At 35.9% G+C, this 16233-nt stretch overlaps 3 protein-coding genes and 1 pseudogene across 4 annotated transcripts in view; 2 read left to right on the top strand and 2 right to left on the bottom strand.

Moving 5' to 3' along the window:
• Nucleotides 1-4290: 4290 nt before the first annotated feature.
• LOC114269807 (protein MAIN-LIKE 1) lies at nt 4291-5751 on the top strand. Its single transcript, XM_082876944.1, has 3 exons — nt 4291-4949; nt 5044-5431; nt 5527-5751. Exons 1-3 carry the CDS (start codon nt 4291-4293, stop codon nt 5749-5751), a joined length of 1272 nt encoding a protein of 423 aa, XP_082733070.1.
• Nucleotides 5752-6075: 324 nt separating this feature from the next.
• LOC145794020 (uncharacterized) lies at nt 6076-7721 on the bottom strand. Its single transcript, XM_082876943.1, has 4 exons — nt 7633-7721; nt 6570-7382; nt 6338-6410; nt 6076-6240 (listed from the first exon to the last, which is right to left on the bottom strand). The coding sequence occupies exons 1-4, from the start codon at nt 7719-7721 to the stop codon at nt 6076-6078; spliced, it is 1140 nt and encodes a 379-aa protein (XP_082733069.1).
• Nucleotides 7722-7820: 99 nt separating this feature from the next.
• LOC145794019 (PKS-NRPS hybrid synthetase cheA-like) lies at nt 7821-8986 on the bottom strand. The gene is made up of 2 exons (XM_082876942.1): nt 8954-8986; nt 7821-8819 (listed from the first exon to the last, which is right to left on the bottom strand). The coding sequence occupies exons 1-2, from the start codon at nt 8984-8986 to the stop codon at nt 7821-7823; spliced, it is 1032 nt and encodes a 343-aa protein (XP_082733068.1).
• Nucleotides 8987-9443: 457 nt separating this feature from the next.
• The window catches only part of LOC145794018 (intermembrane lipid transfer protein VPS13-like), a 50782-nt pseudogene continuing 43992 nt past the window's right edge, over nt 9444-16233 (top strand). The window contains exons 1-2 of the transcript XR_014333973.1: nt 9444-9452; nt 11327-11413. The product of XR_014333973.1 is annotated as an intermembrane lipid transfer protein VPS13-like (transcript). The remainder of the gene's footprint in view (nt 9453-11326; nt 11414-16233) is intronic.

Raw genomic sequence — 16233 nt, 5'->3', positions numbered from 1 at the left:
TATATATATTTAAATGAAAACGGCTTTAGTAAAGCCAAAATAATTTTCTAAATGACACCTTCTAACCCAAAACAAAGACAAAAGAATTTTTTTTTTTTACATGAAAATGGTTTTAGTAAAGTAAAAAAAAATTATTAATTACATTATCAACTTCTAACCCAAAACAAACACAAAACAATAAACAAAAAAAATTTACATGAAAACGGCTTTAGTAAAGACAAAAAAAAATTCTGAATTACACTTTCTAAACCAAAACAAAGACAAAAGGGAAAAAAAAAATTTAACATGAGAACGGCTTCAGTAAAGCCAAAAAAAATTTATGAATTACATTATCACCAAAATAATGACAACAGAAAAAAAATTTACAAAAAAAAATTAAATATAATTTAAATGAACAGTGAAAGCGTGGTTTCAATCCATACTTACTGTAGTGAACAGTGAAAGCATGAATTTTGTAAATGAACATGATTGGCTTAATAATATCTAAATGAACATGATTTTAAAATTATACATATGAAAAATATTATGTAAAATTAATAAATGAAAAGTGGCTTTTCCCATAAAAATTTAAATGATATATAAATTGGCTTAATTCCCAAATGTTTGGTAATTAGTTAAAAATATTATGTAAAGTTAATATATAAAGAAGAGGCTTTTCTCATATGATGTAACACAAATTAATATATGAAAAGAAGAGGTTTTTCCTATATCATGTAAAATTTCTGAATTACACCTTCTAAACCAAAACAAAGATAAAAGAAAAAAAAAAATTAACATGAGAATGGCTTTAGTAAAACCAAAAAAATTTTATGAATTACATTATCACCAAAACAATGAGAACAGAAAAAAACAAAATATTAAAAATAAATAAATAAATGAACAGTGAAAGCGTGGTTTCAATCCACGCTTTCATTTATCAACAGTGAAAGCATGATTCCAAATAGCTTTTCTGAACAAAAAACAATGCACAGTGAAAGCGTGATTGTGAATCACGTTTTCTTTAGGAAAAAAAAAAAATTATATGCACAGTGAAAGCGTGGTTTCAGAAAAAAAAAATTATATTAAAAACGTGATTTGCAACCACGCTTTCTTAATTAAAAGCGTGGTTTGTAATAGCGCTTTCACTATTCATCACATTTTTTACTCCAAACAGTGAAAGCGCGATTTGTAATAACGCTTTAGCCTAGTTTAGGAATTCCGTCCAAACTAGGCCTATTTTGAGAATTAAGATACAAAATAGGCTTAATATGGGAAAAGCCTCTATGTTTTGTTCTTTTGGAAATATATGCATATGAATAATTGACTTGTCAATCAGTTGGTTTTGTGTACTGTTGGACACTGGTTTTAAATTTAGGGTAGCAACTATATTTGGTGAGGATGGTATTGTTTCCTATAGTTCTTACGACAAATGTCATTGAAAGCAGAATGGCTGTTGAAAATTTTCCCATATTTTTGGTAAATGTTAACTTGAAGTGATGGAATTGGAATGCTATACTTTTCCTCATAGTCCATGTCTCATGTTGCTCAATGCTCATCTAGTGGGTTGAATAGGAATCTTTGGAGATTTACGTGTCCTATGGTGCGCACCTATAGAGGGGTATTAGAAAAAAGTTGGGATGATTTCTAGTGTCCTTTGAGGTTTGTGGAGGGTGATGGGTAGAACCAACTTCCTTCATGAGCTGCATGATTGGGAGGTGGAAGTGTTGGTGAATCTTCTTGGAAAGCTTGATGAGATGAATATTTCGGGGTAGGAGGAGGATGCCCTGTTTTGGGTGAGGTTGAACTCGGGAAGTTCGAGGTAAAATCTTACTATGGTGCTTTATTGGGCAATAGAGATGGTCCTTTCCTTTAGAGAGCCACAAAAGCTCCATCTAAGCTGGATAATTTTGTCCGGAAAGAGGCTAATGGCAAGACTTTCACAATCGATAATTGGGGTGTTTGGTGGGATTTTTTTGAGCCAACTTATGGCTTCTGGCTTTTGGCTTTTAAAAAGTTATTTCGGACTGTTTGGTTAAACTTATTTCAAACAGTTTCTCATTCTAACAACTTATTTTAAGTAAAAAAAAACTGATTTTGAGAAGCTGCTCACCTCTTGCTTCTGATTATCAACTTCTGCTGTGAACATGTTAATTTACGGTTTTACTCTTAAATTTTTTTATTTTTTATTTTTTTAAAAATAAAAAAAAAAGACTCAAATGGACTATAAAATATTATTATTATTTTTTATGAGAAATGTAGACAAATAGTGAATAATAAAAAATAAAAATTAATTAAAAAAGCTACTTTACAGCTTATTTAACAAACATTACTCAACAACTTATATCTATAATCTAACAGGTATACCAAACAGATTAACAATTTTTTATTAAAATCATAATCTATAACCTGTTAAATTGTAATTTATAATCTATTTTAATAGTTACACCAAACACATCTACTCCAGTGGAGGCAGGTCCATGTCAATTGATGTTTCATGTGAAAGCAAGATGGTGAATCGGTGGATTACCTTTTTAATTCACTGTTAAGTGGGCTAGGAATTTTGTTCTTTATTTTTGGGAGTGCTGCCAAAGGCCCCCCACTTTTTTTCTTAGGACACCCCACTTCGATTCCCCGCCACCAACGGGAGCTTCTATATACACACACCCTTTCCTCTCTATACAAATCCTTCTCAATACACACACTAGAAAAATAAATCCTAATATATTTGACTCACTACACACACCTATCATTCCACATATACCCCTAAATGTAAATCATACACACACACACCCCCTCACACACACACACACTCGTCTGTCACTCCTCTCACACACACACCCATCTGAGAACCCCTCTCACACACACACCCATCTCTCACACTCTCCACCGTTCCTTTCCAAAAGCTTCATCCATCCATCTGTGTCATTGAAGTATTGGCATTGAAGTGCATTGAAGAGCATTGAAATCTTCACATTTTAGGTTAGTTTACATAGATTAGAATCTTCTCATTCCTATTTTATTTGTAATGTAGGGTTAATTTTTACCATTTTTCGTCCACCATTGTAAGTGATTGCCGTGTTTCCTCATTCGGAACTGGTTATTCGAATTTTTTGTTTTTGTTCGGCAATCTAGTTTCGAAAACAAAAATAATATTTGGCATTAGAGTTCCGAATTTTCTACTTCTATTCGACACTATAGGTCCAAAAATATTTACTTGGTTCGGCTTTCAAGTGCCGAAAATAATTTTTTTTTTCGATTTTCAACTTCTGAATAGTAGCTTTAGTTTCGGACAACAACTTCCGAACATAATAGGTATTTTCGGTTGTGAACTTCCGAACAGGTTTTTTTTTTTCCTTGTTAATTAAAACACTTAATTATAACACTTATTATAATTTAAAACACTTATTATTTACACACACACTCATTACACACACTCTCATTAATTTTACACACACTCTCTCATTATAATTTAAAACACTTATTATTTACACACACACTCATTACACACTCTCATTAATTTTGCACACACACTCATTACACACACACTTATAATTTAAAACACTCTCATTAATTTTACACACACTCTGTTTATTTACACACACACTCATTACACACACTTAGTATTTTTTACAGATAATATGGATTATGAATATCAACAACGTGTCCCACCTACTGCTTCAAATAGACGACGTCGTGAATTGGATATAGACCATGAACGGGGACGAGGGCGTGGGTGAGGACGAGGTCAAGGTCGTGGTCGAGGTCGTGATCCAGTTTTGGAAGAATATGATATTCCCAGTGCCAGTCAAAGTGGGGGCCGAAGCCAAAGACGAGTTGAAGGTTGTGATATGCCTGACATTGCTGTGGAGGATACCTCTTTACCTGATTCTCCTCTTGTCCAGGAAGAGTACCTTACTCATGCTTTTCCAAGTGGACCGACTGATCCGTCAATACTGCGGAGTTTCAATAGTCATGTGGCTGCAACTATTTGGCACGGGGAGGTAAACATTCCTCAGTAAAACTGAAATTCATTTGTATATGATTTTTTTTTTGTGTGTGTATGTGTGTTGTATGGTAGTTTGTAATGAGATATCATTTGTGTTGTAGGAACGAGGGCCCCTAAAGTGTCATAATCACTCTTCCAAGATCCTTGTATGGCCATGGTGGTTAGTAGAGAACAACACCAGATTCAAAGCCATTATTGAGCAGTCTGGACTGTCATAGTTAGCTCGTTGCACTTATCGGTTCGTCAACAAGCTTCTAATCTCCAGTTTTGTTGAGAGATGGCAACCTGAGACGAACACATTTCACATGACAGTTGGTGAGATAACCTTGACCCTGGATGATGTTGGCACTATTCTTGGCCTTCCCATTGTAGGCAAATCAGTTAGCATACCAGATGTGACAGATCATCATGGAGTTACATTACTCGTTTATGGCTTGGGGATTACTGAACGTGCAGCACATGAAGAGGTTTCTTCTGCTGGTGGCAATTCAGTCAGGCTTGAATGGTTGCGAAGTCAGTTTGCTGGTGTCACATATTCAGACCTCGAGGAGGCTATACAGTGCGCTGCAAGAGCTTATTTGTTGTTTTTGTTGGGATGTACACTCTTCAGTGACAAAAGTGGCGGCAGGGTTCCCGTTGTTTACCTCGGCTTGTTGATGGATTTGGGATCCATACATACTTATGCCTGGGATGTTGCTGCATTAGCATTTTTATATAGACAGTTGAGGTTTGCTAGCCGGTCTGGGGTTAAGCAGATTGGTGGTTATATGACTCTTTTGGAGGCGTGGATTTATGAGCACTTCCGAGCATTCCGACCTCATCAGAACATGGGCTACAATGAAGACATGCCACACGTGTACCATTGGGCATCTAGGAGAGATGCGGGTTCCTCCATTGACCATTTGAAATCTTTTCGAGCCGAGCTTGACAGTTTAGTAGCTACTGATGCAAGTTTACTTATCCTGTGATAATTTTAACACTTCCATTTATCTTACCCTTTATGTACTTTAATGCAAAAACACTTTACGTTTACAGGTTATTTGGGATCCATGCCACAGCTGCAGAGACCGGCATCCATGTAACCCGGTTACGTTCTACCATGGATGCTTAAAGTGCTTAGATGTTGTCGAACCCTATCATCCAGATAGAGTTTTGAGGCAGTTTGGCAGGGTTCAAACCATCCCAGATGCACCGCTAGCTCCCAGTCGTGATGTGCGAGGCAACATATCTGCACGATATACAGTCATGTACAGATACTTGGATAGGATCTGGGAGGCTTGGGATAACCACGTGTTATTTGAGCAACGGAGGAGCACACCAGTTCGTCAGCCTTGGGAATGTGTACCGGGTTATATGGATTGGTATAAGAATATCACGCACCTATATGTTGAACACACTAATGAACTGCATGTCCATGACCATCAGGATTTCAGCGAACATGCGGATGTAATCTATTATCCTCTCTTATGCATAAGTAACTTACTCTTTTTTTTTTTTTTTCTGATATGTTCCCTAAAATGTGATATTCTTTTCAAATGCAGCGTATTGCACTTGCACTGCAGATTTCACATCCTATTATTGACGTTGGTTATGAGGAGGGAATTCGCCATCCTTATCGACTTTACCAGGTTATCGAGAGTATGACACATGTTCTTGAAGGTCAGCACATTGACGAAGCTGGACCTAGTTCTGCTGGAGGTCGCTTTCCATCTTCGATATTGACATACAGTCATAGGCCTAGGCGTAGGCATACAGCTGATTCGTGACATGTTATTTTGTTACATGTTATTTTGTTAGTTGATGAATATTTTTTGGTGTTTTTTGTAAGATGACATTGTTGTAATGGTAACAGTGGTTAATATTTTCTTATTAGAATGGAATGGCAACAATGGTATTGTAATGACATTTTATTATTAGAATGGAATGGTAACAATGGTCGCTAATTTTCTAAATGATATTTTCTTATTACAATGGAATGGTAACAATGGTCGATAACATTCAATCCACATTGCAAAACATAACACATCAACATCAAAAACACATCCATTAATTTCTTCCATAATTCTAACATTGTCAAATGCATACATGTGTCATGCGACATCAACAACATCAAAAGTCTCTCGAGTAGCTACATTATCATGAATAATGTCCTTGAAATGTTGAATGCGACGCACATATGCATCATCCCAGTCGACAGCGCAAGGATAACGGTATTTTCTCCAATTAGTGGCAATAGGAGGAACTGGATGGCCTGGCTGCAACAAAACTTGCACCAAATATCAATTGACTTAGTGGTCATACCTCATAACTTCTTGTACATGCACAAACCTAATTGATAAGTTTCTGTTATACCTGGACGAAATAATTTCCATTGACAAACCCAATGGCAATCTCACGTCTGGCAAGTTGAGGTACTGGCACTGTTCTAAAAGGTAAAAAGGTGAGACATTGCTATAAAGACAAGTGGTATAACACAAGATTGTAGCATGATGCAACAAGATGCCCCATGTCTGGCATAGTCATCCAATGTGAGTATCCAGGACTGTCTTTAAAGTATGACAATATGCTTGTCAATTCTTCAAACCTTTCATAGGACCCATAAAGTGTAATGTATTCCTCTTTGTGTGTGTGCAACTCACCCAATAGGTCACGCCTAACTTGAGCCCAATCATCTTCTGTATGACCAATTGAAGCAGCTATAGCCCTGAAACCACAATTCCCATCTGCAGCTACATCCTTGACAAACTTAATGTATGGTTTCAACCCAGCAGGGAAAGCATCAACATATGCACCAGGTTTCACTGTTCTAGTAATGTATGCCTTCCCTTTCGGATTCACCTTCTCCTTTCCCTTAACAGGTCGCTTATTCTTAGTTTGCAGAGTAGAAGCTAATGTAGTGATTTCAGTGTCCCTAGGTGAGAAGGAATCATGTCTAGATTGCACTAACTCAAATGCACACGGGTCACGACGGGTAGAAACATTGATCTTCTTATGATCCCGAGGACGTGTTTTGGGCTTCACCTCCGGCTCAACAAGAAAAGTGCTTCCCGGATATACAATCTCTTTCAACTTCTTCAAAAGCTCCAACCACATGGATCTATCACTTTCATTAAACTTGTTCACAAACAACTCTATTTCTGCATGACAAGTCACCTCCGTTTTCTCTTCTTTCTTGCATATGGAGATATGAAGTTGCCTCCACTGTGAGTGTATGGTAGCAAGTGGCATAGGACGATCTTGTCTGATGTAGTCAGCAATCTCATGGGCGCAAGGTAAACCACGAGTGTGGCGAAGGATGCATCCACAAGCTTCAACATCAATACCAATGGAATTGGCTCTCTTACTCTTGACAAGCAAATACTCTAATGCAGAGATAGACACATTACCCCGTAGCTCCCTGAATTGAGAAGGTTTAAATTGATGTTGCACGTTAGACTTTTCTCAAATGAAGCCTTGATATCAGTGTGTTGCAACTCAAGCAAACTGTGTATTTTCTCAAATGATGCCTGAAATGAGACTTGACATGAACCCAATTGTCTTTTAAGTTTTGCATGTGCACTCTCAGCCTTATTCAATTCAATGTAAGTCAAAGTTAAAATCAAGTACATGGCACTTATTAATAACATTTTAAAGAAAAGTAATCTTACCGATTCGTTGTAACATTGCCACAATGCATACACGTGTCTGTCCATGCCGCCACAAATTTGTCCTTGTAAGGAACCAACCAAGTATCCATGACGTATTTGACTGCATCAGGATAACTACTGAATTCCTTAAGTAATGATTTAAGACGCTTCTCGTATTGAATTTCAGAAGATGAATACACTACAAAGTTCTACTCATGGTTGAACTTCTCCCATTTTTGCTGTGTCTCAAACATTTTCTTGCATTTGGTCAACACATTCTTACTGATATGCCAACGACATAATAAATGTCTGGCACTCGGGAATATCTTCTGTATGGCATTCATCAAGGCTAGCTCTCCGTCAGTAACAATAACTGTTGGCACAACAAACCCATCCATGACATCACGCAATGTAGCTAACACCCACGCATAGTTATCGACCATCTCATACTGTAAGTATGCAAAAGCTACAGAGAATGTCATTTCAGTTGATGTCACTCCCACAATTTCAAGAAGAGGAAGCCGATATCTGTTGGTTTTATATGTGCAATCCATAATTAATATACGTGGGAAAGACCGAAATAAGTCCAAACTGGTAGGATGTGCCCAAAACAAGTCTGTCACAGTCATCGTGGACTCTTCAGACCGATGGCGCTCAATGTAATTATGCTTGGCCAATTCACCCAATAAGTGTTGCATCTGTGATCTTCCAGCTCTCTGTACCACCCTGTTTCGATGGCGTACATTGTAAATGGTTTTAAGTGTGCTTACATTGAGGGCATCTCGCTGTTTCAAGGTTACTAGGATTTCTTTTGGCCGAAACATGCTCTTTGACATATCCATTAACAATACTTTCTCACCCTTTGATAGCCTCCCCGCATATGAATGTCCTTCGAGGTGCTCCGCAGGTGGATGATTATGCAATCCGCATACTACGGTCATTGTCCATTCATCATGTGTGGTAAACCTGTGAGCCCTCATATCAAAAGGACAACCACACTTCTTCGTATCGGTTATTCTTGATGTATTGTTGCCATCATGTTTTAACTTCTTTGTTGCTCTATATTGGCCACTCCTCTCACAAGCAAGATACATCCTGGATCTTTTTTTCCCTCCACCATAGTTTGATGTTTTGATTACAATGGCCAAACCATTTCTCTTTCCAACTTCATGTACCCAGTTGAGCAATTCATCCTTACTTTTGAATACCTACAAAGTTAAATAAATATTATCAAACATTTACATTTGGTGAGCAATTCGAAACATAATCGTTATAATTTCGTAGACTGAACCTGTTCAGTTGTGAATTGAGTGGTGTAATCTAACACAAAATCCGCGCAAACCTGACTTCCTTGAGTTGACACATATTCCTGCATGTTTTGTATAACATTACAAATTTTTAATGGCATTATAAAGATTAATTTGCAATTTGAAACTGTAAATTTGGTATGCAGTTTGCAAATTTGGAATATAAAATGGAAAAAAAAAATTTACTTCATTCGGAAATAGTTGTCCGAATTTTTTTTAAAATTTCGGAAGTTGAATGTTGTAAAAGTTACCTTTGTTCGGATAACAACTTCCGAATTTAAATATGTTGTTCGGACAACAACTTCCGAAATTTATTACTTTGTTCGGACATCAACTTCCGAAAATACATAATTATTTCGGTAGTAGATTTTCGAACCAAATAATACAATTCTGCTCTGGTTATCCGAACGACGCTGGGAAAAAAAAAATTTTAAACTCACATTTCTTTCGCTCTGCTTCACATGAACACTTATTTGCTGATTTTCAGAAGGCAAATCCTCTACAATAATGATGTTTTCCCTACGAATGACGAAGGTTGATGAACTTGGAAATGCCAAAGCCCTTTGGTTTCACTTCTACCTCAATGAACATCATATACAGAAATTGATGGAAGAAGCTATGAATGAGCATCCACAAGCTACACACACGATGCAATAGATGTGAACTCTGAGGTGTGCATTGTGATGTTTTCAATTAACAATGGTGTCTAAAATAGTAATTTCACTTAAGGATAAAATTGTAATAAAATTAAATATCATTAAATGTGTGTATTGAGAGGATTAGGTGTGTGTATATAGAAGCTCCCGCCGCCAACATTTGCACCCACCTTCTTTTTCTCTGCATCCCCACCATAATCTCTGAAATGCCCTTTGGAACCCACCCGTTCAGCTTTCCTCCAGCAGACCCCACCACCACCTCTAGTGACCTTCCAATAGCCCCCCTTCCCCAACTCCTTTCTCCCTTTAACAACCCCTTCCCCCTCCAGCTACTCTCCTCTAACCCCTCCCATATCACACACCCTCTTCTCCACTTCAACCACCACCTCCGTTGGTGTCACCAACCTCGCTCTCCCTCTCTGTCCATCTTGTCACTATGCCTCTCGTTTTCAATCTCTCTCTATCCTAATTAGGGGTCGTGGGAATTGGATCCCAAGGGTTAGGCATTGCGGGTGCCAGCTTCTGGGTTGGGTTGGGTTGAGGGATGTTGGGGAAGGGACAGGGATGGCAGGTTTGGGCTAGGCTGGACTGGGGTAGGCAATGGTGGGGAGGAGGGTGCCAACCGGAGTTGGTGATGGTGGGGGAGGATGCCAGCCAAAGTGGGGGTGGGTTAAAGTTAGACTTTGGTGGCATAGGAATGGGGATGAAATTGGAATAAAAAAAAGGGGAAAGGGTGGGGTGGTTCTAAGAAAGAAGTGAGGAACATTTAGCATCACTCTATTTTTGGCCTTATTTAACATGAATTGGGTCTTCTCACCTATAGTTTTGGAGCTCTTGTTTACTTGGAAGGGAGCTAGAGTCAATGGGAGGAGGAGAAGGTCTTGGTGTTTGGCCCTTTCCCCATTGGTTCTGTCACTCTGATGTGGAGCATTTGGAGGGAGAGTGATGTAAGATGTTTTGATGGAGTTGAGACTCCAATTTTTTATTTGAAGAATTAAATTTTGGTCATTTTGTATGATTGGCTTTCGGGTGGGGTTGATCCATACTTGAAGTAAATTTTGGATTTTGTTGAGCTTTTGGATTAGGCTTTGTATAGAAGTCTTGTTGTTTGCTTTGTATATGGGTGGCACTCCCTTGTTGCTCCTTTTATTTTTTATTTTTTATATTATATTTTATACTCTTTACTGATAAAAAATCATTTGACATACTTTATGGGAACAAAAAATATAAATGCTCTTGCTATTCATGGACAAAATCAACAAAAAAAGAGTTGATACTAGTCAAACGTTTTCCTCGTAAGTTTTAATTTTCTTTTTGCTTAAAGCAGAAACAGAAGAAACAACCGTAGTATATTGGGGCCCTCATATTTAATTACGTTATTATTATAAGTTGATGCAAGTTGATGAGTACATTTTTGTTGGGCATTTCCTGTTTTGTATTAAATGCTGATGACAGCTACACATGTTGACAATTGATGCATTGTTATTTCGGATTGTGGTGGCTAGAGCTGATGCAATCATGTGAGACCTTCCTTCGGTTTTGATTAGATTGATTTTTTTTGGAACTAAGACAGTTGATTTTGGGTAAATGCTAAAATCTGCACTTATCTACTATGTTAAGAAATGTTCATCAAGTAGCTTGCCATTTGGAAACTTATGTATGAATGCTGGTTTTTTGTTGAATGGTATGTTTTGTAAAAATAATTCCTATATTATGAAAATCAAGCAGCTTTTGAGATTCAAATGATTGTAGGTTCTGCATTTGCTTCGAAGATATTTGGGTGAATATGTCCATGGACTTTCAGCTGAGCAGAGGCTTTAAGAATCAGTGTCTGGAAAGGTTTGCTTATTTGATGTTTGTTCCTTATTTTATGATCCTTTTATCCTATCAATTTGAGCTTTAGATAGGCACATTATTGAGAATGATTTACTATAGAAATGATCTGCAATTTGAAATCCACCATGAAAAAAGTACTGCATTTCAGATATGTGAATCTATGGGTAAAAGATGTTTGCTATTTGACTTGCTGAAATGATTTTGGTGAATGATCCTTTTTTCCTATCAGTTTGAGCTTAGATAGGCACATTATTGAGAATGATTTTGTATTGAAATGATCTGCATTTTGAAATCCACCATAAAAAAAGTACTGCATTTCAGAAATGTGAATTTATGGGTAAAAGATGTTTGCTATTTGACTTGCTGAAAGGTTTGCTTCCTTATTTTATGATCCTTTTATCCTTTCAATTTGTGCTCAGATAGGCACATCATTGAGATATAGAAATGATCTGCATTTTGAAATCCACCATAAAAAAAGTACTGCATCTCAGAAATGTGAATTTATGGGTAAAAGATGTTTGCTATTTGACTTGCTGAAATGATTTTGGTGAATTTCCAAAGCAGTTGTTCAAGCATTTGTTTTGTTTTGTTCTTTTAATTTTCCTGTTGATGGGGGTGCTCATATTTCACTTTGAATTATTTATGGGTTTCATAGATAATATGAATAGTAACTAGGGGTTTAGCTCTCTCTCTCTCTCTCTCACACACACACACTCACATCTCTTCACCATCAGTCCACTTGGGACCATATCTTCTTAAGAATAAAGAGAGGTTCAAATGGCATATGTTGGAAAATGGATGGGCTACTTTGTTTTTACTTTTTATGTAATGTGAAACATCACACCACCAAAACCACTGGTTTTGAAACACTGATGCATGAACATCTAGGAGTTCTTGAGAAAAGCATGAAGGCCCCTTGCTGCTTGATCTAGCCATGTTATCATTCATTTTTGTTGGTTTATTGCTATGTGTTGTTTTTTAAGTTCTAGTATTTATCTAGATCAAGAAAAAAGATCATGTCATGTGAATTTTTTTGGTTTGGTTGTATTTTTTTAAAAGTTTAATTAAGGTAACACAAAACTGATTATGGGAGGAGCCTGTTGTTATTCTTATGTGAAAAGCTCCACTAATAGACTTTCTTGGTTCTTGTTTAAACCATATAATTGTATATAATCTTGTTCCTATTATACTAATTTTTGGGATTTTGACTTGTTTCTAGATATTGTGACCCATTTTTTTAAGGGAAATTCTATGGCACACTATAGTACATACCATTCATGCCATTCGGATATAAAGTTTTGAACGAAAGTCAAATGTTCGAACATATACTTCTGAATGAAAAACAATTGTTCGAATATTAACTATTGAACGGAATGTATATTTGAACAATTCATTTTTGCATGTCCGAATCTTTGACTTTTGTTCGGAAGTTTATACCCGAACGTCACAAATCATGTGTATTGAGATTTTATGTGGTGTGCAAATATATTAACCTATTTTGTTTTGGCTTTTAGGTTTTTTGCTTATCGGTAGTCAAGTTTTCAATTTATAGTAGTTGTTGTAAAGACTTGTGGGATTACTTTTTTAAGATCAAACACCATTCAGTCTGGTTTGTTTTAATTTTCTGGATTCTTTTTTTGGAAATTGACTTTTTTATTTTTTGTGTTTTTTTGTTTTTAGTGAATATTTTTAAAATTTTAAGTATTTTTTTACTTTTTTAGATGCACCTTACTTAGATGTATCTAAAAAGTAAAATATTTGTGAAAAAAAATATTTTAAAAAAATCAATAAATACACAAGAATACAAAAAATGTACCGAATTCTCGTATTTATTATTATTATTTTTTTTTGTATTTTTGGTGTTTAGTGAATTTTTTAAATATTTTTTTTACAAATAGTGTACTTTTTAAGTGTATTTATGTTAGGTATATCTAAAAATTAAAAAAAAATTCTTAGAATATTAAAAAAATTTAGTGAAAACAAAAAAATACGGGAAACAGAAAAATTCAATTTTTTGAAAAATGAATCTTGAAAATAGGAATCAAACAAGCTTATTTTTATTACAAAATGCTGTAATTACTCAAATTATATTAAGTGGTTCTTCTAGGTAGTACGGATTGGGGTCAGGGATTAACTAGAGAGTGGAAACACACATTGCTGGCATCGAGGACAACAAGGATGTCCAGGTGAGAGATAGTAGCCTAGAAGAGAGAGAGGTAGTAGAGCATTGTGATGGAGGCTTTTTCCATTGTATTTTCAAAACTAGGCCAACTCTTGACGGAATTCCAAAACTAAGTTAAAGCGCCATTACTATTCGCGCTTTTACTGTTAGGAGCGTAAAATTAGATGAACAGGAAAATCGCTATTACAAATAGCGACTTTAATTAAGAAGTCGCTGTTACAAATAGCGCTTCTAGCTTTAGTTTTTGTCCCCATAAAAACGCTTTTCTTAACAGCGCTTTTTACAAATTTCCTAAAAAACGCTATTTCTAATAGCGATTTTAACAAAAAAATTTTCCCGAAAAAACGCTATCTCTAATAGCGATTTCAGTTCAGATTTAAAACGCTATTGCTAATAGCGATTTTAGCAGAAATTTTTTTTTTCGGCCAGCGTTTTTAACATAAACTTTGTTAGAATAAAACGCTATTTTCAAGATAAAACAAAAGAAAAAAACATAAAACATATTTTAAAAAATATATTTACACTGTATATTTTAGTACTTGGCTTTACTAAAGCAATTATCATGTTAAAATATGTTTTTTTTTTCTTTTGTTTTTGTTTAGAATGTGTAATTCATAAATTTTACATAATGTTACATACTATTTTTCATATATATAATTTCAAAATCATATTCATGTAGATATTATTAAGCCAATCATGTTCATTTATTTGGCTTTACTGAAGCCGTTGTCATGTTACATTTTTCATTTTTTCTTTTGTCTTTGTTTTGATTTAGAAAATGTAATTAAAATTTTTTTTTCGTCTTCACTAAAGTTGTTTTCATGTAAATATTTTTTTTGCTTATTGTTTTGTGTAATTAATTATTTTTTTTTTTCGCTTTACTAAAGTCGTTTTCATGTAATTTTTTTGTTCTTTTGTCTTTGTTTTGGGTTGGAAGGTGTTATGTAGAAAATTATTTTGGCTTTACGAAAGCCGTTTTTATTTAAACATAAATATATATATTTATTCTTTTGTTTTGGGTTAGAAGGTGAGAATGTAATTCAGAAAATCAGTTTAGTAAACCAGTTTAGTAAAACCGTTTTGTACCCGTTGTCATTTATAAAATTTATTTTTTTGTATCGTCTTTGTTATGGGTTAGAATGTGATATGCATGCTGTACAGTTCGAAGCACACCCACACACTGTGCAACTCGACGAGCAACGACGAAGGGTGAGACGCGAAGACCACCGCGGAGTAGGCCAAGAAGGCAAAGGCCACAGCGAGAGCTCCTAAAATAAATTTTCTCAACATTTTTGTAATAATACTTAATACATAATATACGAAGTCAGTACTTTACAAAATACTCATACAGGTATGAAAACAACATAACTGAAGTTGCAAATGTAATAGTTTTCAGTTACGTAGCTAGTACAGACATAATTCTCCCACAAAAATACATTATGGACACCATGAACTGAACACACATTACATACATCCTGGACACTCTTAACTGAACACACAATACATAAACATAACAATTAGATAAACAAACACCTAATTCATGACCTAATATTGCATATTAATAGCCGTAACATTTGACAGACACAATACATAAACATAAACTTAAACATAAACATAAACATAACATAACAGTTATACTTACTCTAACACAAACATTACATATTAATGGAAGTTGTTATATTGCCGAAGTGTAGACATTAACACCTAATTCGCGCTTAAATCGGCAGGTGGCTCAGAGTCTGAACAATCCGAAAGCTCAGCGTCAGAGACAAGTTCAGGATCCTCCATGATAGCCTTGACAGCCGCAACATTTGGTTCTGTTTTGTTCTTCTGGGCATCCTTCTTAAGTATGAGTAGCTGCATATCGCGGGCCAATCTACGACCCATTTGAGAAATCTCACGTTCTAGTGTTTGACATAGTCGATCAACATTATCAGGATCTTCCTTTTGGATCTCAACAGAACGTGCTTTTGGCACCTTCAGTCTTCTTTCCCGACATAATCTTTCGTTTTGCACTCGCTCTATAAATAGTGCGGGCCACTTAAGAAGTCTAGCCTTTGCATAACCATATCCTGTTTGATTTTCTGATGGATCCTCCACCAAACCACATGGATCTCGATAGTACTTGGGCATGACAAAATGTCGCTTCCCAAACCTATCATGATAAGCACAAGAGGCATCCAAGAAAGGAAATGGTGTTTCATCTTCAGCATCGCCACTTCCCCTTCCCCCTCCTCGTCGTGAACTTTCACCCCTTTGCAAGTTCCTACCACCTCTGCGACCCCCACTCCCTCCTATGAACCATGTAGCCATGCTAATTTTTTAAAACAAATGAATAATAATTTCGTAGGGCGAAATGAGTTGTAAGGTTGCGTCTTCACCTTTACTCGTTTATATAGTTGATTATGAACGGATAAATGAGAATCCCACATATATGCATGCTGACTGTAAGGTAAATGCATGCTGACTGTAAGGTAAATCAGTAGATTCACTGTTGCCATGTGACTTTCTGAATTGAGAATCCCACATATATCAATACGAGATGAGTTGTCACTGTAACAAAAAAGTCGAGCAAAAAATGGAGAAAACCAAAGCATGTGCACCAAGTCACATGACTTCACAATCCATCTGCATATACGAA

The sequence above is a fragment of the Camellia sinensis genome, chromosome 6, assembly GCF_055761805.1.
Source record: "Camellia sinensis isolate YWXY chromosome 6, ASM5576180v1, whole genome shotgun sequence".
Taxonomy (NCBI): domain Eukaryota; kingdom Viridiplantae; phylum Streptophyta; class Magnoliopsida; order Ericales; family Theaceae; genus Camellia; species Camellia sinensis.
Note: the sequence above shows the minus strand (reverse complement) of the source record. Positions and strands in the feature narration are given on the sequence as shown.

What these genes read in the sequence shown, in the direction of transcription:
- LOC145794019 (XM_082876942.1), bottom strand. Translation starts at nt 8,986, where the DNA reads ATGCAGGAATATGTGTCAACTCAAGGAAGTCAG. An exon ending in TGTCAACTCAAGGAAGTCAG is followed by an intron (nt 8,820 to 8,953) that starts GTTTGCGCGGAT and finishes TTAACTTTGTAG; the next exon opens with GTATTCAAAAGTAAGGATGA.
- LOC114269807 (XM_082876944.1), top strand. Translation starts at nt 4,291, where the DNA reads ATGACAGTTGGTGAGATAACCTTGACCCTGGATGATGTTGGCACTATT. An exon ending in GATGCAAGTTTACTTATCCT is followed by an intron (nt 4,950 to 5,043) that starts GTGATAATTTTA and finishes TCCATGCCACAG; the next exon opens with CTGCAGAGACCGGCATCCAT. An exon ending in ATTTCAGCGAACATGCGGAT is followed by an intron (nt 5,432 to 5,526) that starts GTAATCTATTAT and finishes TTTCAAATGCAG; the next exon opens with CGTATTGCACTTGCACTGCA.
- LOC145794020 (XM_082876943.1), bottom strand. Translation starts at nt 7,721, where the DNA reads ATGGATACTTGGTTGGTTCCTTACAAGGACAAATTTGTGGCGGCATGG. An exon ending in CTTTATGGGTCCTATGAAAG is followed by an intron (nt 6,411 to 6,569) that starts GTTTGAAGAATT and finishes TTTACCTTTTAG; the next exon opens with AACAGTGCCAGTACCTCAAC. An exon ending in ATGGAAATTATTTCGTCCAG is followed by an intron (nt 6,241 to 6,337) that starts GTATAACAGAAA and finishes GTTTTGTTGCAG; the next exon opens with CCAGGCCATCCAGTTCCTCC.